The sequence below is a fragment of the Gracilinanus agilis genome, chromosome 3 (assembly GCF_016433145.1).
Source record: "Gracilinanus agilis isolate LMUSP501 chromosome 3, AgileGrace, whole genome shotgun sequence".
Lineage (NCBI taxonomy): Eukaryota > Metazoa > Chordata > Mammalia > Didelphimorphia > Didelphidae > Gracilinanus > Gracilinanus agilis.
This window is the reverse complement of record NC_058132.1, coordinates 50,650,130-50,675,875: the sequence shown is the minus strand read 5'-3', so window position 1 is coordinate 50,675,875 and position 25,746 is coordinate 50,650,130. Positions and strand designations below refer to the sequence as shown.

General features: G+C 40.6%; 1 protein-coding gene across 1 annotated transcript in view; it reads right to left on the bottom strand.

The window, feature by feature from the left end:
* The window catches only part of FHAD1 (forkhead associated phosphopeptide binding domain 1), a 190,767-nt gene that overhangs the window by 11,916 nt on the left and 153,105 nt on the right, over positions 1-25,746 (bottom strand). Inside the window, exons 18-23 of the mRNA XM_044668682.1 lie at positions 22,425-22,598; positions 21,317-21,542; positions 9,078-9,147; positions 7,143-7,249; positions 4,533-4,692; positions 2,466-2,562 (exon numbers count right to left, since the gene is read on the bottom strand). Coding sequence (XP_044524617.1) covers positions 2,466-2,562; positions 4,533-4,692; positions 7,143-7,249; positions 9,078-9,147; positions 21,317-21,542; positions 22,425-22,598 — 834 coding nt within the window. The remainder of the gene's footprint in view (positions 1-2,465; positions 2,563-4,532; positions 4,693-7,142; positions 7,250-9,077; positions 9,148-21,316; positions 21,543-22,424; positions 22,599-25,746) is intronic.

Genomic DNA, 25,746 nt, shown 5'->3' with positions numbered 1-25,746 from the left:
GAAGTGAAGCATGATTGCTGTCATTGGCTTTCTCACACTGGCTGTTGTCAGGGTCAGAGCAAAAGAGCCAAGGAGAAAAGGAACACGTTTGGTCTGGCTTCTGAACCGTTGATTCCGAAGGTTTTATTTTTGATGCCTCGGTTCTCATTTTGGGAAAGTCCAGGAAATAAGCATTTGTCTGTGGAAGCCATAGAGTGGGACTGCATCCTACGATGCCCTTCTTTAGGACCATTGTGAGCAGCCTGCATGCAACAAGAGGGGCTTCTGTATCCTCTTTTCTAATTCTGTTTTTCTGACTTTCTTTTGTTGCTCTCTTTCCTCACAGCAAAGGACCTCAGGGGCTAGCTAGGATCAGAGATTCAGGGCTGGATGGGATTTGGCCATAATCTAATACAAATTGTACCGAGGATAAAACTGAGGGTTGCAGGAGGGGAAATGATGTGCCCAAGGTCACATAAGAAACCAGGTTCTCAGACTCCAAATTCCCCAAACCATTTTATTGCCCACACCCTCTCTTCCCAAGCCGTAACTAAATGTACTCTGTGGTGGATGGGAATTCCTCCTGTGAGAGTTGCCTAGAACACCAAAGAAGTTAAATGGCTTGCCCCAGCATATGTGTCTGGGGCAGAACTTGAACACAGGTCTTACTGGCTTTGATGCCAGCTCTTTCTTTGGATACTATGCAACCTCGCTTCCATGATCTCTGTGTTCTAGACAGAACATAGGAAACACTGACTTCTGTTCTCATTTAGCCCTCTCGCTTCTGTCTTTGGTCATGGTTTCATTCATAACAGGAATGTATTCCTCCTTTGCTCTTAGTCAAATGTCCTGTTTCTATCTTTTGCCATTCTTCCCTTCCTTCGAGGACCAGCTCAGCTGTCATCTTTTTTTCCATGAAGTCTGTCCTGATTGTCTTAATTAGAAATGATTCCTCCCTGGGGGGCAGCTAGGTGGCTCAGTGGATTAAGAGTCAGGCCTAGATATGAGAGGTCCTGGGTTCAAATCTGCCCCCAGATACTTCCTAGCTGGGTGACCCTGGTCAAGTCACTTGACCCCCATTGCTTAGCTCTTACTGCTCTTCTGCCTTGGAACCAAGACAGAAAGTAAGGGTTTAAAAAAACAATGATGTGATTCTTCTGTCCTAAACTACTTCAGGCCATTTTGTTTGGCCTCCCCTATGCATGTAATAATTGGAAAAAATGTACCCTAGCCTTTTATGGACACGTCTCCCCCACCCCACCAACCAGAGTCACTGGCATCACAAAGACCTCTATTTCTGGGCATCTTTTCCTCATTCCCTTTCCTCCTGAAGTAAGTCGCTGGAGGGTGGGACATTTGTCATCTTTGCATTCCCAATGTCAAGTACTTAACACATTAAGCATTCATTAAGCACCTACTATGTGTCAGATACTGTGCTAGGTGCTAGGGAGTAGGATGTCAAAAAAGAGGTAGCAGTGGTAGAGTGGATTCAGAGGACTGCAGTTCAAATCCCCCACTTCCACCAGCCACTTACTACCCATATAACCCTGGGCAAGACACTGCATCTGGTGGGCTCCCATTTTTTCATGTGTAAAATAAGGGGTTTGTACAAGATAGTCTCAGAGGTCTGTTCTAGGTGATTCTTTTCTGGATGTGTTTTCCTGATCTGTGAAATGGGAGTGGGAGGATGTTTGGACTAGATGGTCTCTAAGGTTCCTTCCAGGTCTAAATCTAAGATCCAATAATCCTGTCCTCAAGATGCTTGAATTCTAATGGGTGCCTCAGGAAAGGGAACAGCATTTACAGAGATAAGTAAATACAAAGTATATTAAAAATATTGTTGGGAAAGGGAGGAAGGACATTATGGATGAGGATTTTAACCTGGCGACTGTGATCTTACATATAAACATATATCTACTTTTAGTTCTATCTCTATATTTATCTAACTCTGTGCCCATATATCGCAATCTTTATACATTTATCTCTAGCTCATCTCTCTATCTCTCTCTAGTTCTAGATAACCGAATTTCTTTTTTTTACCAACTCATTCTTTTTTTTAACAATTACATGAAGAAACAATTTTTAAAATAATGACTTTGTGACCTATTGAAATCCAAATTTTCTCCATCCCTTCTTTTCCTCCCCCTCCCCAGGAGGCAAAAAATCTGATATCAGTTATTCCAGTGGATAACTGAATTTCAATATCATGTTTTCTTTGTAATATTCTATATTTTATTTTATGCATTTGTTCCATAGGCTTCCCCAGATTGCCCAAGGGGTCAGTGACAGAGAAAAGGATGAGAGTCCCTGGGCCTGGAGGATCAGGAAGGGCATAGGGACTTATTAAGCACTGGAGACATTCTGTAAATATTTGTTTGAATATGATTGACTTTAACAGTGCTGACTCAAGAGATCACTAAGGACCCACCCACTCACTCTCTGATTAAGCCTCTACCAGCAGTATACCATGTAGTGGGGCTACTCACCTCCTGGTTAAAGAAGTAGAGGTCACTTTCAGTAATTTCTACTTGTATCCCCACATCACAATTTAGCATGGCAGCCTTTTCAGCTTCTTTGGAGATCCTGCAGCCAAAAAGAGAGAGGGGGGGGGGCTTTTAGTGGGGAGTAGCAGAATCAAGTTCAGGGGACCACAGACTCCTCTGCTGAACACCACACCCTGAAGACCCAGGCAAGAGAGGAAAAGGAGCTGCATTTCCATCCAGAATTGAAGGTGCCTAAAGGGCTGGAGAATAGAAGTTTCTTGAGGGTAGGAATAATTTTGTTTGGGTCTTTGTGACCCAGGCCCACAGCAAGGGCTATGCAGCAGACCTCTGCCAGTTTTCCCTTGCCCAGTGGCCTTAGGCATTTTGGTGAGCTCAGAGAGGACACTCAGAGTTCCCAGGACTCCAAAGTGCCTCATGTGGGATTGCCCATCTGGGTGGCTTCAGCTACTTTAATTTTTATTTAATATAATTTTATTATTAAAAAATATTTTTCCATGGTTACACAATTCATTTTTTCTCTCTCTCCTCTTCCCTCCCCTCTCCTCGAGCTGACAAGCAATTCCAGTGAGTTATACGTGTATTATCACTCAAATCCTATTTCCATATTATTCATTTTTGTAATAGTCATCTTTTAAAACCAAACCCCCAAATCCTACATCCATATAAACAACTGATAAATCATATGTTTTTCCTCTGTGTTTCTGCTCCCACAGTTCTTTCTCTAGATGTGGATAGCATTCTTTCTTATAAGTCCCTCAGGATCGTCCTGGATCATTGTATTGCTGTTAGTAGCAAAGTCTTTTACATTTGATTGTCCCACAATATTTCAGTTTCTGTGTATAATGTTCTCTTGGTTCTGTTCATTTCACTCCACATCAGTTCCTATGGATCTTCCCAGTTCTTATAGAAATCAAGCGGTTCATTTATAGCACAATAGTATTTCATCACTATCACATACCACAATTTGTTCAGCCATTCCCCAATCAAGGGACACCCCTTCATTTTCCAATTTTTTGCCACCACAAAAAGCATAACTATATTCTTGTACAAACAGGCCCATTCCCATTTTAAAAAATCTCTTCAGGGTAGAAAACTAGTAGTGGTAGTGCTGGATTAAAGGGCATGCACTCTTTTGGCATAATTCCAAATTGCCTTCCAGAACAGTTGGATCAATTCACAACTGCACCAGCAATGCATTAGTGTCCTAATTTTGCCACATCTCCTCCAACATTTATTATTTTCCATTACCATTACATTGGCTAATCTGCTAGATATAAGGTGCTGTACCTTAGAGTTGTTTTGATTTGCATTTCTCTAATTAAGAGAGTCTAAGAACCCTTTTTCATGTGATTATCAACAGTTTTGATTTCTTCATCTGAAAACTACCTATTCATGTCCCTTTAACCATTTGTCAATTGGGGAATGGCTTGATTTCTTGTAAACTTGACTTAGTTTCTTATATATTTGAGCAAGTAGACCTTTTTCAGAGAATTTTGTTATAATTACCCCCCCCCCCCCGGTTTATTACTTCCCTTCTAATTTTGGTTGCATTGGTTTTGTTTATATAAAACCTTTTTAATTTAATATAATAAAAATTATTCATTTTACATCTTGTAATGTTCTCTAACTCTTGCTTGGTCTCAAGTTCTTCCCTTCCATATATCTGACAGGAATACTATTTTACATTCACCTAATTTATTTATATTACCCTTTATATTTAAGTCCCAGATCTATTTTGAATCTATTTTGGTATAGAGCGTGAGACATTGATCTAAGCCTAATTCTTGCCATATTGTTTTCCAATTTTCCCAGTAGTTTTTGTCAAATAGTGGGTTCTTGTCCCAAAAGATGGGGTCTTTGGGTTTATCGAACACTAGATTGCAGAGGTCATTTACCCCCAGTCTATTCCATTGATCCATCCTTCTATCTCCTAGCCTAGCCAGTACCAGATTGTTTTGATGATCACTGCTTTATAGTACAGTTAAGATTTGGAACTGCTAGGCCACCATCCTTCACATTTTTTTGTTCATTAGTTCTAAGGGCACGTACTTTAGAGCAGCCTTTAAGCTTTCGATCTCTTTGTTCTTCTTCTCCACCAGGTTGGAAATCTGGACCAGCTTGTCCTGTAGCACACTCAACTCCTTCTCCTGTTGCCGAATCAGGATGACATTCTGCTCGATCTCTGTTTTTAGGTGTTTATCGTACTCAGCTGAAAAGACAGACAGGAACACCCATGCCTGAGAGCTGGAAGGAGGTGAGGGCAGAGATCCATCCTAAAGGCTATTCAGGGAACCACTGAATTCCATATGGAGAGCTGGACTTCAGAAGTCACTTACTCCAATCTCCTCTTTTTAAGATGAGGAAATTGAGGCCCAAGGAGGTTTTAGTGACCCTAGAATTACAGATATAGGGATGGAAAGGTCCTCAGAGGTCAATCAGTCTTACTTTTTCTTTTGACAAAGGAGGAAACTGAGACCCAGGAGGGTTAAATGACTTCTCTGGGAAATTTGGCTATCTTTTATATAACCAAAGGGAAAAGTCATTCATAAAGGGCAGCCAGAAATGATTTGGGAGATTTTCTGCAGAAGTAAGTCAGGAGACCAAAGCTCATAGAATGCTTGAAATCATCAAAGTTGAAGCCAGGGGAAAAAACTCAATGACTGGGCATCTCCTCCTTCCATCAACAATGTCAGTCTCTCTCTTAAACCTGACCAGGTGGTGCTTTACTCCTGCCCATGGGGCTTTCTTACTTTGCCAGGGGCAAGAGAAAAAATAGGGAAGGGTTAAGGAAGAGAAATTGATGAAGAGAAGGGAATGAGGGGCATGGAGAAGATGAATGCAAAAAAGGAGAGATGGAGAGAGAATCAGGAAGAGGTGGGGCATGAAGGAAAAAGAGGAGGAGGGGGAAAAGACCTGATCTAGAACCTTTGGCATTAGCAGAGAAGTGGGAGGTCTGTTCTTCCTATTCCTCCTCATTTGCCCTCACTTCTCTAATTTAAAGAACTGTTTTGACCACAAGGTACAAATATTGGACCTTCTGAATGCTTATAAGTAGAAAGAACATTCCTAGACTCTTTTTCCCTAAAAAAAAAGGGAAAAAATGCTGGGTCTTAAAGTCGATCTAGCAGGATGGCCTAATAGGTTAAAGTCCAAAGGTCAGTGTGGATTAGGTAAGGGCCTTCTCTCTGGACTTCATTAAGATCCACAATTCTCTGATTTACTGAGCTACCTTGAGCCTAGCCTGACTTTCCTGTAAGATGAGAACTAGTCAAGAAGGAAATGGTAGCATTTAAAGCTGGATAGAAATTGTCATAAGAGGGATTCAAAAGATCAGAATGTCACAGCTGGGAGGGCCGCAGAACACAGAATGTCATGTGAAATCAGATTGCTTGCTGTCTCAGGGACAGGAGAGGGATCAGAGGGAGTAAGTGAGGGAAGGTGGGAAAGAGAGAGAAAATCGGAATACAAAATAAAAAAGAATGTTAAAAATTGTTTTTATAGATAATTGGAAAAAATGAAATATTGAAAAAAAGAACACAGAATATCAGTGCAGAGAATGTCAGAGATGAAAGAGAACTTAGAACACAAAATATCAGAACGGAAAGGGGCTTAGAACAGAGAATGTCAGATTTGGGAGAACTTAGAATAGAGAATATCATAGCTGGGAGAGACCTTAGAACACAGAATGTCAGAGCTGGCAGAGACCTTAGAACAGAGAATGTCAGAGCTGAGAGAGATCTTAGAACAGAGAATGTCAGAGCTGGGAGAGACTTTAGAACAGAGAAGGTCAGAGCTGGGAGAGACCTTAGAACAGAGAATGTCAGAGCTGGGAGAGACCTTAGAACACAGAATGTCAGAGCTGGGAGGGAGCTGAGAACAGAGAATGTCAGAGCTGGGAGGGAGCTTAGAACAGAGAAGGTCAGAGCTGGGAGGGACCTTAGAACAGAGACTGTCAGAGCTGGGAGAGAGCTGAGAACAGAGACTGTCAGAGCTGGGAGGGACCTTAGAACAGAGACTGTCAGAGCTGGGAGAGACCTTAGAACAGAGAATGTCAGAGCTGGGAGAGACCTTAGAACAGAGAATGTCAGAGCTGGCAGAGATCTTAGAACAGAGAATGTCAGAGCTGGAAGAAACCTTAGAACACAGAATGTCAGAGCTGAGAGAGACCTTAGAACAGAAAATATTAAAGCTGAGAGAGACCTTTAAAACAGAGAATGTCAGAGCTGAGAGGGCTCTTTGAACACAGACTAGAAGGAAAAATAGAAAATGTTAGACTTGGGAGGGTGGTCCTTGGAACAGAGGTCTCAAAGGTCTCTCACATTTTACATATGAGGAAACTGAGGCCCAGAGAGGGGAAGCAAAATACCATCAATGATCACCAATGAGACACTTCTTCCAGGAGTATTGGCAAACATCTGTAGTATGGCTGTTGATAAAGCAGCAACATTCACAGTGGAGGGTTTCCCCCTCTGTTTCAGTCAGAAAACTATATATAAACCTGTGTTTGGTAAATCCTCAGCAAAAGTGATAAAATAAAGAAAAGAAAGCCTTTCACCAATGGCTTGTAGCTGTAGAGTTTTCAGACACAAAGCTGCTTTACCTTTATTTTTCCTTATGGCATCTTGGGATCTTCAGCTGAATGACAGACTGTGGACGTACCTTTTAAGTCAGTCATCTTGGCTTGGCCTCTGTTAAGGTCTGTTTTCAGAGCGATGATGAGCTCATGTTGGGAGAGGAGCTGTTTCTGGGCAACCATGAATTCTTCCCTGAAATCAACAGAAGCAGTTCTATCAGATTCAGGTCCATGTGGTTTCATAAGAAAAGAATCTGTCACAAGGCTTGGGGACACTACAATGACTTTACACTCCCAGCTTTGTTTGGTTTTTAAGAGCTCAATAAAATTAAAGAGAACAAGTTATAGGGTACCACACTGGGAAAAATTGGTAATCATTGGAATAGGAAACAAAGCCTTCTGGGAATGAAAGAGCTCTTAGAACAGAGAATGTCAGAGCCAGAAGGAATCCTGGAACACACAAAATGTTAAAGACTGGAAGGGAATTAGAACATAGAATATCAGATCTAGGGAACAACTAAGGACATAGACTGTCAGAGCTGTGAGGGGCCTTAGAATATGAAATATTAGAGCTGGAAGCAATATTAGAATTGGAATGGCCATAGAATGTTGGATGCCAGAGCTGAGAGACAAGTTAGAACTTGGAATGCCAGATTTAGAGGGACTTAGAGACTATCTAGTACAATCTCTCCACTTTACAACAGGGGAAACTGAGGCCCAAAGCCAGGTCTAAATTCACACCAATTGATCCTAATTCTTAAAACTTCAGTAGACTTAGGGTTGAGGACTGTTGCACAGCTGCACATACAGGTGGGAGGAGATGATTCTGCTGTGGTGCTTTAATGATTTGAACTAATTGTCTTTACTGGTGATTTGGGATGAGAAGTGATTCTACACATTCTGCAAAATGAAAAGGCTGGGTCCTGAGTAAGATGAATGGGAAAACTTACGTTACCTGGAGAAATGGACATCTCTGCTAAAGCCAGGGGTTTATCTTTCTATTTAGCAACTGGAATTGGGTATTAAAGTCAACCAAACAAGACCAGCTGATGTCAATGGGTCTTTAACTTTTTTAAACTTCTCAATCCAAACGATATATCTTCCTTTACTATAAGATCCCTCAGAATAGGGTCATAGCATTTTACACCCAGAAGGCTCTTTAGAACATGCAATATCGGAACTGAGAGGTAGCTTAGAACCCAGAATGTTAGAGCTGGGAGGGAGCTTGGAATCCAGAATGTCAGAGCTGGGAGGGAGCTTGGAACCCAGAATGTCAGAGCTGGGAGGGAACATAGAACAAGATGTGAGGGATTTTAGAATATAATATCAGAGCTAAAAGAGTTTTTAGGGATAATTTGGCCCATGTTGCTTATTTGACAGAGGGGGAAATTGAGGTTCTAGGAGGGGGGGTGTGCTGATCTGCTCAAGGTTACATAAGTGGTAAGGAAGAAAGTTTGAACTCAAATCTAGGTCCTTTGATTCAAAATCCAACTCCCTCCATGACCCTGTGATTTATTCTGATATTATCTTGAGTGTTTACCCATGCTTCTCTGAGGTGTTATCAAGTTCTTCTCCACCGTGTCCTGGGAATTTTCCTAACTAGAATGCTGCCTCCCAGTGTGAGGTGACCACCTCATCCTGTTTATTTCTTCTCTTAGTGTTCCTGTTTATTTCTACTCTCCTTGAGAGTAGGGACTGTATCTGACTTCACATTTGTGTCATTATAATGGAATATAGTGCCTCATGACTGGACAAGCAAAAAAAATATCCTAGCCCTTAAGGAACTTATAGTATTTTGTGGGAATTGCTATAGGACAGATGCTTAACTGTTTAATTGACTGGAATTCAATTCAGTGGACCAGAATTCAAGAAAGGCTCATCGAATGAAACATTTAGCAACTTGAAATTTGGCTTGGCTTATTTCTTACAAGCTAGTAAATCTTCTCATGGAGTTCTATTCCAGAATGGGGGCATGACCTAACAACAACACAAAAAAGTATAATACTTCTAAGGAAACTTACATTAGGTGATCATAGGATCTTCCAGTGGCAAGATTCTTTAGTAAGCCATCTTTCTTTCTTTCCTTTGCAACTATTAAAGAAATGCACAATGATTTTAATTGTCATACAAATCAGGGAGTCAAAGAATTGGAAGATACACTTCAGGTTGCCAAGGCTAACCCAGAGAAATAATTAGACTCTTTATAAGTAATATCCCTGATAATCATTCAGCTTTTGATGGATGACTCTCTCCTGAAGTGGCTCAATTGTCTTTTGGATAGATGTCATTTGTAGGAAGTCATCTTTACATTGAACCTAAATATTGTGCTTCTCTACAAGTTTGGTCCTATGTTCCTGGTTTCCCCCTGTGAACAGATCAGAACAAATCTAATCCCTTATCCACATGAAAATCCTTTAAATATTTAAGGATAGCCACCATTCTACTTTTTCCAGAAACCTTTTCTTCCCTGGGCTAAATTATCCCAGTGCCTTTAACTCTTCCATTTAGGGTATGGTATTCAGTTTTCCTGTATGTTTATTCTTCTCTGGACATTCCTAGTGTCCTTCCTCAAATAAGGTGTGGTGCCTAGAACCAATCACAATTCTCAAAACATGCTATAATCAGTGAAGAGAAAAGAGAGAATATTGCCTCCTTATTCCTGGAAGTCATAACTCTATCACCTTTGTTCATGTTGTAGGTGGGGCCAAAAATGGGGCTGCCATATTGGAAGGAAGATAATCTTGCTCTGGCTCCAATTCTTTGCTATCATGAAAACAGCTGCAATAAATAATTTGGTATATAAGGGGTCTTTCTCCTTATCATTGACCTCCTTGGAATATTAGCTTAGTAGTAGAATTTTCTGGGTCAAAGGGTATGGATATTTTCATCAAATAAGGAGTTCTTTCCTAAGTCACTTATATATTCATTTATGGAACACTGGATTATTCAGTGCCATTGTTTCTGTTTCTCCCTGTCTAGGCTGTTCCAGTGATCGATTTCTCTGTTTTTAACCAGTAACAAATAGTTTTGATGACTTCTGCTTTATAATTTAGTTTGAAGTCTAGAAGTGCTATCTCCCCTTATACCCTATTTCTTTTCCTTTAATATTTTAGATCTTTTATTCCTCTAGATGAATTTTATTATCCTATTGCATTATAGAACCCATTCTTTTGATAGTTTTATTAATATAGCATTAAAACTTTAAATTAACTTTGATAGCATAGTAATTTTTATTATATTGGTATGGTCCAATCATGAGCCCTGACTCTTCCCTTCAACTATTTAAATGATGATTTTATTTCTTTAGGGAGCATTCTGTAATTGAATCTATGGAGGTGTTGTGTATACTTTGGTAAATTAATTTAGAAGGTAGAAATTCTAAGAGATGGAGATATTAGAGGCCCAGATCCTGGTCAAGACCTCAGAAGTCATCTTTTCCAATCTCCTTATTTTATCTATGTTCATGGAGGTTTAGTCACTTGCCCAAGGTCACACAGTAGTACATAGATATATAAATAGACATTTATATAGATAATATAGCATTTATTAAATGTTTACTTTGTGTCAGACACTGTAGTAAATGCTAGGAGTACAAATCCAAGCAAGCAAAAAAAAAATCCTAGCCCTTAAGGAACTTATAGTATTCTGTGGGAAGCAACACAAAAAGGGGAGCAAAGAAGAGGGGTTTAAACATATGAACCACAAAGGCTTAGTTTAGAGCTGGCAACCAGGAAGGGAAGTTCCATGTGTGAGGAAAAAAAAAAAAACAACTCACCAATAATACTCACCAGATGGAATTGTCTCATTGGGAGGAAGGTTGGAATAGATGGGAAACTTGATGGTTTAGGGCTGTCATCAGAGGTGGGAATTAAACTTAGGACCTTTGACTCTAGAGCTCTTTCCACTGTCCTAAATTGATGAGGGAGTATATTCCTAGCATAGGGGATAATATCTACAAAGGCACAGGCAGGGCTGGGAGATGGAATGTGTGAAGAAGGAACAGTAAACATGCCAATTTGGCTAGAATGCAGTGTTTAGAGGAGAATAAAATGTAATAAACCAGGAAAGGTAGGTTGGAGTTAGTGTGAAGAGCTTTACATACCATGTGGAACAATTTGTCTGAGAAGTAACAAAGAATCCTTGGGGAACTTTTTGAGCAGTAAAATAACCTGGTTAGAGCTGGGTTTTAGGAAGAACACATTGGAAGCTGTATGTGGAATGGATTAGAGAATGGAAAGACTGGAAGCAGGAAATCAGGAAAATTAGGAGGTGATTCCAATAGTCCAGGTGAGAAGTGATAAGGGGTTGTACTAATCCCTAGAAGCCCAAATTTGTGGCTGTGTGAGTGGAGAGGAGGGTCAGATATGAGAGAAGATGGCATGACAAAATGGCAAGATTTGGCAACCAATTGGATATAGGAAGTGAAGGGGTGTGAGGAGTAGAAGATGCATACAAGATTGCAAACCTGAGTGACAGGGAGGTTGAAGGTGTCAGCAGACAAAATTATTGTTTTTTGTTTTCCAAGAGGACCAATAACATAATGGGTGATCTCTTGACTTCTTCATGAATTGGATTTAAGTGAGGCAAGTTGCACAAAGTCAACAGCTTCACTCTTTCTTCTGGAGTCATCCAAGTTCAGCAGCAAGACAAAAGTCAGGAGATTGGTGATGGCCTGGTCTGCAGAGGATGACCTTGGTGTCTTTGATGTTTGGCCAAGCTCTAAGCATTCTACAGTACCTTCTTCAGCTGCTTTCATGGCCATTGGAACAAATTGTTCTCATCCACCCATTCTGCTAGGGGAAGTCTTCATATGTTTGGGGGTAGACAGCCCTCTAAATCATCGATGGGTTACCCTATTGGTTACCCTCAATTTGGTTTAGCCCATCTGCCAAGTATAGAGTGTAGCTGCCTGTAAGCTATAGCCTCAAACAAAATAGGGAAGTATAGAAGAGGGGAAGATTTAGGGGAAATATAATGAGCTCTGTTTGGGACATGCTGAATTAAGATATCTATGGGACATCCTGTTGGCAATGTTCAATGAGAAGCCAGCTATGTGAGATTGGATTTCAGGGGAAAGCTTAGGGTTGGTTATATATGTAATGGGGGATTGGCCAATGAAGCTAGACCTTATGAGTGTGTAGAGAATGCTTGGCTAATGTAATCCTCATGTGGATTTTGGAGTGTGTGTGTATCTTCTGTAACTGGTTTTAGTTGGCTAAGTGTAGCAAAAAGGAGTCTCTCTGAGTGGCTTCCTCGCTAGAATTTGGGGTACATTCAAAAAGGACTAGTGGACCAGAATCCCTTTCTTCTCTTGCTCTGATTTAATTTCTGCCTGGCAATACTCTGGTGAGAAAATAGTTAATACTAGAAAGAGAGAGGCCATGGACCCTTCCCATCTAAGGTGGACAAGCAGATCTCAGAGTTTGTTCTTTTGTTTCAGGTGAAAGAGATAGGAAAAGTGTCCGGGAATGATGGATACCAGGCTGTGTTTTCAGCTGGTTCAGCATCAATGGCCTGAGGAACAAGAAAGAACCTTTGGGGTTCATCAGTGGGTTAAGACAGGGACTTCCCCATCACTGATACCATATTTAGACCTAAACTTGGGGTGGGGGTAAGAAGGAGCTAGTGTTATGTAGAAACTTTTGAGTCTGAGCCCAGTCTTCCCAGACCCTGAATGAGTATGGTAGAGAATGCATTCCCCAGGTACAGGGGTGGTGATGGTGGTGGTGGAATGTTTGTACTTCTGTTATTGCTGTATCTTCTAAATAAATATCTCTTTATATAAAAATTATTATATAACATTTAATTAAATGGAACTGGAGTGTTAATCACTGGTGGTTAACAGAGGGAGGAAGATATCAGAATGGGAATTCAAGCCAATAGTATTAGAGAATGACTCCCCAACCCCTCCAGGGTATCCTTACAATCTGGATGGGGAGCTGTAAGCCAGTTGAGTTCTGGAAGAGGGAGGCTAGAGCCAATTGCTATTGATAGATGGAGGCATCATCTAAATTGAGAGGACAATCAAATCCATGGGAATTGTCAACATCAAGAAGAAAGCAGAGAAAAAAGAGAAATAACCACACTTAGGGCAGAGCTCCAGGTTAGACCCACAGTTAAGGGGTAGGAAATGGGCAGCCATCTAGCAAAGAAAATGGAGAAGGAACAACTTTGAGGTAGGAGAAGAACCAAGAATCATGAAAGTTCCCAGAGGAGAAAGCATTCAGAGCAAGAGCCTGATCAACAGTATCAGATGCTTGAGAGAGATAGAAAAGAATGAAGACTGAGGAGAAAGCCATTCAGAATGGCAATCAAGAAATCAGTAATAATTTTGGAAAGATTAGTTTTAATTGAATGCTGATGCTTGAAGATGGATTGCAGAGACTGTGAAATTAATGAGATGATAGGAAGTGGAGGCAGTAAATGCCCATGGATTTTGTTTCAAAACCCTCATCTGACACCTTAAAATCAATACTGGTACCCATGGCTTTTAATAAGAAAGATATCATATGTAAAGCACTTTGTACACTTAAAGCTCTATATAAATGCAACCTCTCATTCTTATTTTCTAGGAATTTGGCTGATGAAAAGGAGAGAAATAAGATAATAGTTTGAGGGAATTATATAATCATATGAAGATTTTTGTTTATTTTAAGGATCAGGGAGATCTGGATACAAAGGACATATTTTTAGATAGCAGAGAAGAAGGCAGTGGAAATCAACCAATCAACCAACCAACCAATTAATCAATCAAGTGTTTATTAAGTGCCTACTATGAGAACCTGGCAGTACAATGAATGAAGCAATCCTTACTCATAAGGAGTTTACATTCTAACAAGAGAAACGAAACGACAAGGGCATATAAAAATACATACAGCAGAAACAAAGTGAATAACAAGGTATGTATGCAGTGTAGCCAAATACAAGGTAGTTTGGTAAGGAGGGCATGAACATTTGGTGGGATCTGGAGAGGCTGGTACTCGAGCTGCATCTTAAAGGAAAAGAGAGACTCTGTGAAGCTGAGGTAAGAAGGGAGGGAATGCCAAGCAAGGAGTACAGCCAGTGGAAAGGCGGGGAGGTAGGAGAAGGAGCATTGTATGTGAACAGGATGGCTTAGGTCAGTTTGGATAAATGTCAGAGGGCAGCAGGAGGAGTAATGTCCATTAAATCTAGTAATTTGAGTTGGGGCCAGATTATGGAGTGCTGCAAAAGCTAAACAGAATTTATGTTTTATCCAGAGGCAATGGGAAACCACTAGAATCAACTGAATAGGGGAGTTGCAAAATCAGATCTGTGTTTAAGGAAAATTATTTTTTTTGATTAAGAAAATTTTTCTGTGGTTCCATGATTCATGTTCTTTCCTTCCCCTCCTCCCTCCTCCCTCCTTTCATAGCCAATGAGCAATTCCACTGGGTTTTACATGAGTCATTGATCAAGACCTATTTCCATATTACTCATATTTGCATTAAGGTGATCGTTTAGAGTCTACATCCCCAATCATATCCCCATCGATCCATGGGATTCAAGCAGTTGTTTTTCTTCTGTTTTTGCTCCCACAGTTCTTTCTCTGGATGTGGGTAGCGTTCTTTCTCATAAGTTCCTCAGAATTGTCCTGGGTCATTGCATTGCTACTAGTAGAGAAATCCATTATATTTGACATATACAGTGTATGTGTCTCTGTGTACAAAGTTCTCCTGGTTCTGCTCCTTTCACTCTGCATCAATTCCTGGAGGTCTTTCCAGTTCACATGGAATTCTTCCAGTTCATTATTCCTTTTAGCACAATAGTATTCCATTACCAACAGATACCACAATTTGTTCAGCCGTTCCCCAATTGAAGGGCATGCGCTCATTTTCCAATTTTTTGCCACCACAAAGAGTGCAGCTATAAATATTTTTGCACAAGTCTTTTTTAAGGAAAATAATTTTGGTAGCAGTATATAGGAGGAATCGTTATGGAGAGACTTAGGGAACTGTTGCTAATGTAGGCAAGTGATGACAAGGGCCTAAATTAAGATGGTAGCTATGGGAGGGACAGAAGAGATTGGATGTGAGAGGTATCATAAAGGTAGAAAAAGAAAGATTTGGCAACTGATGTGGAAATGGGGGGTTTAGGAAAGTGAGAAGTACAGGATAATGTTGTGGTTAAGAACTGGGAGAGATTGGGAGCAGCTAGGGGACTTGGTGGATTGAGAGCCAGGTCCAGAGATGGGAGATCCTAGGTTCAAATCTGGTTTCCATTTCCTAGCTGTGTGACCCTGGGTAAGTCACTTAACTCTCATGGCCTAGCCTTTACCATTCTTCTATCTTGGAAACAATATATAGTATTGATTCTAAGATAGAAAGCAAACATTTAAAAAAACCTGGGCAAGTGAAGGATGTTGGAGCCTTTGACAGAAATAGGGACATGTGAAAAAAAGGAATGGTTTTAGGGGAAAAAATAATGAATTTAGTTTTGAACATATTGAGTTTAAGATGTCTCTGGGACATCTGGTTTGAAATGACCAATTAGCAATGTGGAGCTGAAGCTCAGGGGAGAGACTGGGGCTGGATATGTAGATCTGAGAGTCATTAAAACTGAGGGAACTGGGGGGCAGCTGGGTAGCTCAGTGGATTGAGAGCCAGGCCTAGAGGTCCTGGGTTCAAATCCGGCCTCAGACACTTCCCAGCTGTGCGACCCTGGGAAAGTCACTTGACCCCCATTGCCTACCCTTACCACTCTTCCCCCTATAAGTCAATACACAGAAGTTAAGGGTTTAAAATTAAAAAAAAAAACAAAAAACAAAAAACAAAAAACTGAGGGAGCTGATGAGATTACCAAAAAAAGAGAGAGTAGAGAGGGAGAAGAGAAAGGAGTCCAGGACCGAACCTTGGGAACATCCAAAGTTAGGGGGTATGATAAGCCAGCAAGAGAGACTGAGGAGAGGTTAGATCATGTTTGACCCATGGTAGGAGGTAATCCAGGTGAGAACGATGTCATGAAAAGTCAGAAAGGACAGAGAATCCAGGAGAGGAGACTGGTCAAGAGTCAAATACAATGGAAAGTTGAGAAAGCTTTCGACTGAAGTTTGGCAATTAAAAGGTCATTGGTAACTTTAGGAAGAGTAGTTTCAGTTGAGTGATGTCAGAAACCAGAAGAAGGGTTGAGGAGTAAGTGATGGGGAGAAGAAAGGGAAAAATAATCTGGCCTCAGACATTTCTAGCCGTGTGACCCTGGGCAAGTCACTTAACCCTCATTGCCTAGTCTTTAACACATATTGATTCTAAGATGGAAGGTAAGGGTTGAAAAGAAAAAGGGAAATATGAATAACTAGAGAGGATGGGAAATGACTGGAAGAGCAAACCCCTAGAGGAAACATAAAGGGATAAAGTTGAGGGTTCAAGGGATGGACTTAGTGAGAAGAGTCACTTCATCAGAGGAAAGGGCAAAGGAAAACAGGATAAGGGATGATATTTGCAGTATGAAATAGAAGAGAAGAGAGGTGGTATGGTGAATGGCCTCTGTTTTCTTTTTTCAACCCTTACTTTCCATCTTAGAATCAATACTGTGTATTGGCTCCAAGGCAGAAGAGTGGCAAGAGTCAGGCAATGAGGGTTAAATGACTTGCCCAGGGTCACACAGCTAACAGCCTCTGTTTTTTCTGAAAAGTGTGGAGTGAGGTCCTCAGGTGAGGAGAGTATGGAAAATAGGGGACCCTTTAGGATATGAGAATGTTTGGAACAGCAGGTGTGGGTGATACAACAGAGATAATTAAAGCACAGAATGACTGCTTCAGTGGAGGTCCTCTGAAATTAGATAAGAGAAATTTTCAAAAGACTCAGCTAAGGTTGTGTGATTTCCTCTGTCTCTATTCGGTAATATGTGTGAGAAATCTAAAATGATGATAGTTAGCATTTATATAGCACTTGAAATGTTATCTCATTTGATCCTCACAACAATCCTGGAAGGTAAGTGCTTCCAGGTAAGTGCTTTCATTCATTCCATTTTATAGATGAGGAAACTGAGGCAGACTGAAATTTAGGGACTTGTCCAGGGTCACTCAGCTAAATTGAGGCAGGATTTGAATGCAAGTCTTACTGGTTTTAGGCTCAGTGCTTTATCCAGTATATTAGTGATAGAAGGGACCTCAGAGGAAAGGAACATAGAGTTCTCATAGTTCAACTTCCTCATGTCACAAATGAGGAGGATGAGGCCAAGAGAATCCTCTCTTAAGTGACTTGGCCAAGGTTATACAGTAAGTAGCTGAGCTGAGTTTTAAGCACTTTCTGTTACAAATAGCACAAGTGAATTTGCTTTATGAAGTAAGGGGTTTGGGTAATGTTTTACAGATTTGTGAAAAATGCTCCTTCAAAGGTTTACAAACGATATTCTAGTCAAGTGATCGAATTAATAAGCAAACAAGCACTCGAGGCACATTTATTAAGTCCTTCCTACATGCAGGGCATCTTGCCAGGCACCAGGATATGAAAATTAAACAGACAAAAGCAAATCATGGGCACGAATAGGATAAAGACTTTACCTATGATTTCAGGGATACTGGAAATGACCTAGAGAGGAAATTCTCTCTCACAGTAAAGGTTGGCACCATCTCAGCAACCAATAGTTTTGAAGAATTGTCCAATAATAATAACAATTATAGCTAGTATTTACATAGCAACTACTATGTACCAGGCACTGTGCTAAGTACTTTACAAATATTATCTCCCTTCATCCTCATAGCAACCTGGAGCTATTATTATTATTATCTCCAATTTACAAATGAGGAAACCAAAGCAGACACAGGGTTATGTATAGCCAGTAAATATCTGAGTCTAGATTTGAACCCAGATCTTCCTGACTTGAGGCCCAGTACTCCATACCACTAAGCTGCCTCAAGTTAAAGTAACATACAATCAATATGTAGGAGGGGTAGGACTTGAACCCAGGACTTCCTGGTTTCCACACTGCCCTTTATGGGCATAATAGCCCCTCCATTTCTAGAATGCTTAATATTTACAAAGTACTTTATTCATATTATCCTTCTATGATGTCATTGCAAAGAGCATGATTTATTTTATAGATAGGGAAACTTAAAGCCCAGGGAAGTGAAATGACTTGCCCACGTCTCACAGGTAGTAAATGGCAGAGCTGGAATTTCAACCAAGACCCTTGGACTTGGAAGCCAGTGATCTTCCACAATTAAAACCACATTTCCTGGTGCTTAGCAAAGTGCTTAGTATATGGTAGGTGCTTAATGAATGCTGCCTAATTTGACATGTTCTCAATAGTCACCATAGTGGAAAAGTATTCAATTATATGTTAAGCACTATTTTAGGTAAATAGCTGAATACTGGCAAAGGACAAGCTTAAAACCCAGGGTCCTGGCACTCAGATTCTTCCCCCAATTATTTCTAGGGGTCACTGCCCTAAGATGAGACTTGCATGCCCTTCATGAATACCAGGCACATTTGGCATTTTCCAAATTCAGGATTCTTTCCTTCTTGTTTTTAAAATTTTTATTATTTCTTAAATAATGATGATTATTTTATTGACTTTTTTTTTTACATTATAGACATTTCTGGATAGACATTACAGATATTTCTGGATATTACATCTCACCAGTTCAGGGAGTCTTCTCTTGTAACAAAGAAAAATAGTTAAGCAAAACCAACACAGTCATAGTTTTCTATCCTTTGATACCAAAAGGACAGTGGTGTGTTTCCAAATTTCCCTTCTAGCAACAAGATTGGTTAGTATTACAATTATCTGAGTTTGATTTCATTTCAATGATCTGTTTACATGATCGGAGTTGTGAATGTAAATTCTCCTGGTTCTGCTTATTTTGCTTCGCATCCATTTATACAAATCTTCCTCTATTTCTTTATTTGTTACAGCCATTACATTCATACATCATAGTTTGTTCAGCCACTCCCCAATCAAGGGGCACCCACTTTGTTTAAAGATTTTTTTTTGCTCTCACAAAAAGTGGAGAAAACTGTCTGTCTGTGATGTCCTTGGAATATATATGATAGTAGTGGGATTTCTTTGGATCAGAGGATATGAACAATTTAGTCACTTTTCTCGTTTAATTCTAAATTAAATTTCTAGAACAATTGGGCCAATTCATGGCTCCAAAAATATGCTTTATCTTTTCAACATGGACCATTTTGGTCTTTTGTCATTTTTGCCAATTTTCTGAGTGTGAGAAAGGTGATGTTTTAATTTGAATTTTTCTTATTAATGTTTTGGTTTTGGAACAATTTTTCAAGTGTTTGTTGATAACTTTCAATTCTTTTGAAAAAATTTTGTCCATATCCTCTCGATCTCACACAAATTTGCACACATTTCCTAAATATTTAGAAAGTAAACTTTTATAAGATAATTGGATACAACTATTCCCCTCAGTTGACACTTGCCCTTCTTGTCCTTGCTGCATTGATTTTGTTCACGCAAAACTTTCTTTTCTTTTAAAGAACATTGCATATAGTCAAAATTATCCACCTTCTTTTTCATGATCACCTCTAATCCTTCTTTGGTTAAGAATTCTTTCCTGAGCCATAGTCTCTTCTTTCTTCTTGCTTTTTTTCAAGAGGGGGATAAATTCCAGCTGGTTTCTGAAAATGCATTTGCCACAATTGCAAACCAGTGGCAGAGAAAAGCCTCTGTGTTCAGAGTGTTTTCCAGAAAAGATAATTCCAGTAGATGCTGTTGCCCCAAGCATCCAAAGTGCTTTCTCATCCTGTGTCTATTCTCTGGCTCTCTGAGTCTATACAAAAGATGTCCTGAATCATTAGGGACACTTTTCTTCTTAACTTGTGGTGACAAAGAGCTCCTAAGATTGTTGTGTCACTGGAACACAACTGGGACCACAAAGAAGGTCTCCTTCAGGGGAAAAAACAGCACATTGGTTTGTTTCTGATCACTGAGCATGAAAGGAGCAGCATGAACATAATGACCATTTTTCTGGTTTCCTTTTAATTCCCTGTGCATGTCTCTGCTGAGCTTTAGGCTGGCACTTCTAATTTAGGGCCTCATCCTATGGCCTTCTTTTCTTGGTCCAAGTTTCACCAACTTTAGCAGGGATTTCTAGATTCCTTCTCAGTCCTCATCCCTCTTGACCTTTCTCATGCTTTGGACACTGTCAACTACCCCCCTGCCTCTCTGATACTTGTCTCTTCCTTTGACTTCCATGATGCCATTCTTGCCTGGTTTTCTATGATCTTTTTAACTGTTCCTTCTTGTTTCCTTTGCTGGATTCCTTACTACTTATGTGCCCTTAAACACATTATTTTATGTCGGTGGGCCTCAGTTTCCTCATCTGTGAAATGAGGGGACTGGAATTGATGGTCTCTGAGGTACCTTCCAGTTTTAGGTCTATGATCTAATGATTGTCATTTTCTGTCACATAATAAGGGTGGGTGTCTTTCAAGGCTCTGTCTTGGGCCCTGTTGTTCTCATCAGGTCTTGTCGGTCCACTTATCTCCATGGTGAATCTCAATACATGTATCTAGTTCCTGAACTAAGGTCCTGGCTTGCCAAATGCCTGCAGGACACCTTCTTCTTGATGGCCCCAAACTCCTTAAACTCAACATGTACCCAACTAGACCCATCATCTTCCCTTCAATCCTTCTCCTTCAAACTGGCTTATCTCTGCTGATGTCACCTTTGCTCAGAAGCTTTCCAGCATTCCAACCAGCTAGCAAATTTTTTGCAACTTTCCCAGAGTACTCTGCCTCGATCTTTCTCTAGTAGCTCCCCCCTCCCTCCCTCTCTCCCCCAACTGCCCATTTACACTCTCCCTTAGCTCCTGTTTCTGTGAGAACAAGAACTATATACTTTTTCATTTTTATATAATTTTTTAACTTTTATAGAATAATTATAATTTTATATTTCTGATATTTTAACAATAATTTATATAATAATTATAAATAATATAATTTTTTCATATAATAATAACATGATAATTCATTTTTATAAAATAATAATACTTGACACTTACATAGTACCTACTATGTACGAGGCATTATGCTAAGTAAGCACGTATACAAATATCATCTCATTTGATCCTCATCACAACCCCAGGAGGTAGGAGCTATTGCTGTTCTCCTTTTACAGATAAGAAAATGGAGGCAGATAGAGGGTAAGTGACTTGCTCAGGGTCACACAGCTAGGAAGTGTCTGAAGCTGGATTTGAACTCTGGTCTTCCTGACTCCAGGCTGGGTGCCTGGGTGAATAGTAGGAGCTTCATAAAAGTCTGTCCTGTTGAAGACATCAGCTTACCTGGTATATTTTCCTTGAGGCTGGAAATCTTCTGTTCGATGTCCTTATTTTGCTGGGTCACTTTCTGTAGCCTCTCTTCCAGAGTGACGATGGTCTGCGAGTGCTGTCGGACCTGCTCTTTGTACTGAACGATTTCTATCTCCAGGCTTCTTTTCTGAATGCTGTTGTTCTCCTGCACGATCTTGAGGGTCTCCTGCTGCTCCAAGATTTGTTCCCCTAAAAGAATCTAGGGAGGAACGGATTTAAAGACGGAGGTCAATGGAAAGACAGATCTCTCATTCCCTGGGTGACTTCTGGCAAGTCACTTACCTCCCCAGGTCTCAGTATCCATCTCTAAAAAAAAAAATGAGAGTTGGGGGAAGCAGGTAAGTGACTCAGGGAATTGAGAGGAAGGCCAGAGACGAGAAGTTCTCAGTTCAAGTATGGTCTCAGATACTTCCTAGCTGGATGACCCTGGACAAGTCCCTTAACCCCCATTGCCTAGCATTTACCACCTCTGCCTTGGAACCAAAATGCAATATTGATTCAAAGACAGAAGGTAAGTTCTATTTATTTATTTCTTTTTAAAATGAGAGTGGGGCAGCTGGGTGGCTCAGGGGATAGAGCACCAGACCTAGAGATGGGAGGACCTGGTTTCGAATTTGGACTTAGATACTTCCTAGCTGTGTGACCTTGGGAAAGTCACTTAACCCCAACTGCCTAGCCCTTACCTCTCTCTCTTCTGCTTGGAATCAATACCAATTCTAAGACTGAAGGTAAGAGTTAAAAAAAAAATAGAAAATACCTTTGACCTTATGGACCCCTTGAAACCCCTAAGTATCCTTAGATCACACTTTGAGAATTGCTGCCTATCCCAATGAAATCACTGGCCCAGTTGCTGAATGAATGGAGGAAAAAACCTCAAACTGCTTAAAACTATTTATACTTGCAGTCAGGAGTTGGGATTTTGTGGAGAAGACTAAGGAGTCAAAAATTAGTGACTAGAAAGAGAGGGCTTTGAAGCCCCAGCAAAGGAGACTGAGAAGGCTCAGTTGGAAAGGTAGGAGGAGATCCTGGAGAGAGAGCACTGACGAAGCATTTCCAGAGTCATAGCAAGATTAGAGCCTACTTGTTTCTGTCTGGCGTCGCTGAGTTCCTCTAGGGCGTTGCTCAATCTCAGAGTGAGGGTTTGTTTTTCTTGTTGGTCCACGGAATTTGTCCGCTGGCTTTCTTCTACCAAGGTCAGTGCCTCATTTAAGTGAGAGCTCAAAACTCCCCCTTCTTCAGATTTAGATTCCATTTCCTAGAAGGAGCAATAAACATCAAGTGAATAATAGATCCAACATGCTTTTTTCCCCCCTTTTCTGTATAGGTGGTATTGAATTCTGTCTGATTTTTATGTAGATCTGTTTCAAAGCCAGACAAGTAGCAGTGAGCCGTATAAAGCATGGGGATGGGAAGAAGGAATGTTGCTGTTCCCAGTTAATTAAAAAAAAATTATGGAAAGACTACTTATGAACTCCATAGCCACTCAAAAAAGATGGGATGTGTGGAAGGAGAAATAGGGTCTGGCTAGGGTCTGTTATCTGGATTCCCTTTGTGACCAATCCAGTCTTTGTGTTTGGTCCTGGTCACCTGAGCCCTGAAAAGCTCTGGTACCAGCAGGTTGGTTAATCCAAAAAACAACTTGACCCCTCCAGGAGGCTATTGGAAGTCATTTAGAGAAATAGAGTCTGTAATAGATATTTTATCTGGACCCCATTACAAAAAATCATCGGCAAGTAAAACTGTGTGTATGATTTTTTCTGCACTACATGTCAGGACGCAGACAGAATGGGCCATCTAAGGTAAAAATCTTAGACTCCTCTTTTGACTCCTTTTCAGATCCCCACATTTTCTTAATATTCTTATTGGAAAGCTTTGAGTCCTTAGCAGACCAGCAGCTACTGAGTTAACCATTTTTCTCCTTGATAATTAAGAAGCCTGAACTCTAAAAAATATATTACTTAGATAATCAAGACAAAGCTAGGCAAGACTTTGTTTGACCAGGTGCAGTCCTATAAATCAAGAGGACAGGACTCAATTAGTAAAAATCCCTATGAAATATATTTCTGCTCCCAGAATTAACTTCTTACTAATTGGTGGTTGGAATTCGGCCTTGGTCCCCTGTTCTATCTTTACTTTGAAGCCTCCAAGGATTTTCTTTTATGTGATTTGTAACCCCTTCACAGCTGTGATTATTTCTTTGTGTTCTTTGTGTGAAAACAGTATATAATAAGCTCTAACTCCATAGCAGATTGGAGCAGATATGAGGCTAAACATTTAGTCTGACTGTTCTCATTCAATCTGACGCCACTCAGGACCCCCCAAAATATAGAGCTGGATCTCTATAGGGATGAACCATCCACATGGGAAAAAACAAGTGGATGAAGAAGTAAGTTTCAAAACACTTGGTGCAACACTATGAACCAGATTAAAATGCGATTGGGACATATTTGAAAAAAAAATACAATAAGATGCCATTTACATTTTCAAACCAAGTCAACAAATGTGGCCAGCAGAGGACCTCATGTACAATTTTTATGTTTGAGTTAGACACCACCGAACCAAATTAAGATCAGTTTGATAGACAATCCACTGAGTCAACTGATCAGTATAAATTTAGTAGGCAATCACTCCAGCTGGTAAATGAGCAAGGTTTAGAATTAAATAGAAGGAAAGGAGTTGGCTGGACTGCCTCTGGGACACTGCAGGGTTTCCAATGTGCCCAAGCTGTTTCCTGCAGCAAATGCCCAGCTTTTAAAAAACAGCCTTTTCCCAGACTGCTTTATGGATGAAATCTTGGAATACTGGGATCTCTGAGGAATACAAATTACTGAAGACCCAAAGGACCAGGAAAAGTTGCACAAGGAGCTTAAAGAAGCTGGAGCACATTGAGGATATTAAGGATAACTGACTGACGTGTGAGGGAATACCAGAGTGAAAACAGAATGGATGCTGGATGCACAACTGATGGCCTCACTGCTCTTCCTGGGGGCATCATAATAACTGGAGAAGACCTCCCTCCATGCCATGGAGCAGACCCTCTAGGGAAGATATGGACAAGAACAGAAGTAAAGAGGGTGAAATTGCATCAGTGAAGGGAAGAGATGTACTAGAGTATTGGCTGGTCCTCTTCCTTTTCCCCCAACTTGTTTTCTAGGGAGTTAGGTAGTGTAATGAGTCAAGCTACTGGGCAAGTCACTTAACCTCTGTGTGCCTCAGTTTCCTCATTTGTAAAATGGGGATAATATAACAGCGCCTATTCACAGGGTTATTGTAAGGATCAAATGAGATGATACTTATAAAGTGCTTAGGGGGCAGCTGGGTAGCTCAGTGGATTGAGAGCCAGGACTAGAGATGGGAGGTCCTAGGTTCAAATCTGGCCTCAGACACTTCCCAACTGTGTGACCCTGGGCAAGTCACTTGACCCCCATTGCCTACCCTTACCACTCTTCTGCCTTGGAACCAATACACAGTATTGACTCCAAGACAGAAGGTAAGGGTTTAAAAGAAAATAAAGTGCTTAGCATGGTGCCTGGTACATAGCAGGTGCTATAAAAATTCTAATCATTATCTTTGGGTCCAAACTTATGATTCTATTGGTAATGAACAGCTGGGCCTAGAGTCAGGAAGATTTATCTTCGTGAGTTCAAGTCTGCTCTCAAACACTTACCTGTGTGACCCTGGCAAGTTATTTTACCCAGTTTGCCTCAGTTTCCTCATCTGTAAAATGAGCTGGAGAAGGAAATGGCAAACCACTCCATTATCTCTGCCAAGAAAACCCTCAAATGGGGTCACGAAGAGTCAGACAAGGGTCATATGTGTCAGTGGTAGGATTTGAACCTAGTTCTTCCCAACTCCAATGCCCAACCCTCTATATCCATTCCACCGAGCTGCCTTCTGGTCTATTCTTTTGCCTTTGTGGTATCCTTTGCTGTGATCTGTATATCAAGGTCAGGGTGGGTCTGATGTAAACTGTGAGCCTTTAAGGGGCAGGAATAGGTTGTCCTTTTCTTTGTGATGGACCCAGGAAAGCTACAAACTAAATTAACCCTCTAATCCATGCTTTGGAGGGAGGATGTTGATGATGCTCATGGATGGTTGCTGGGAAATAATTGGAAGACAATCTGACAAAAGGATTGCTATAGACACCATTGCTATGGTTGCCCTGGGACTGAGATCGCCTACCTCATCTGCACTTTCTGTTCCTAAACAAAACTCAGAATAATTAATTAATAGAAACTAGACCTTTCTTTTTTTTTTTTTAAACCCTTGTACTTCGGTTTATTATCTCATAGGTGGAAGATTGGTAAGGGTGGGCAATGGGGGTCAAGTGACTTGCCCAGGGTCACACAGCTGGGAAGTGGCTGAGGCCGGGTTTGAACCTAGGACCTCCTGTCTCTAGGCCT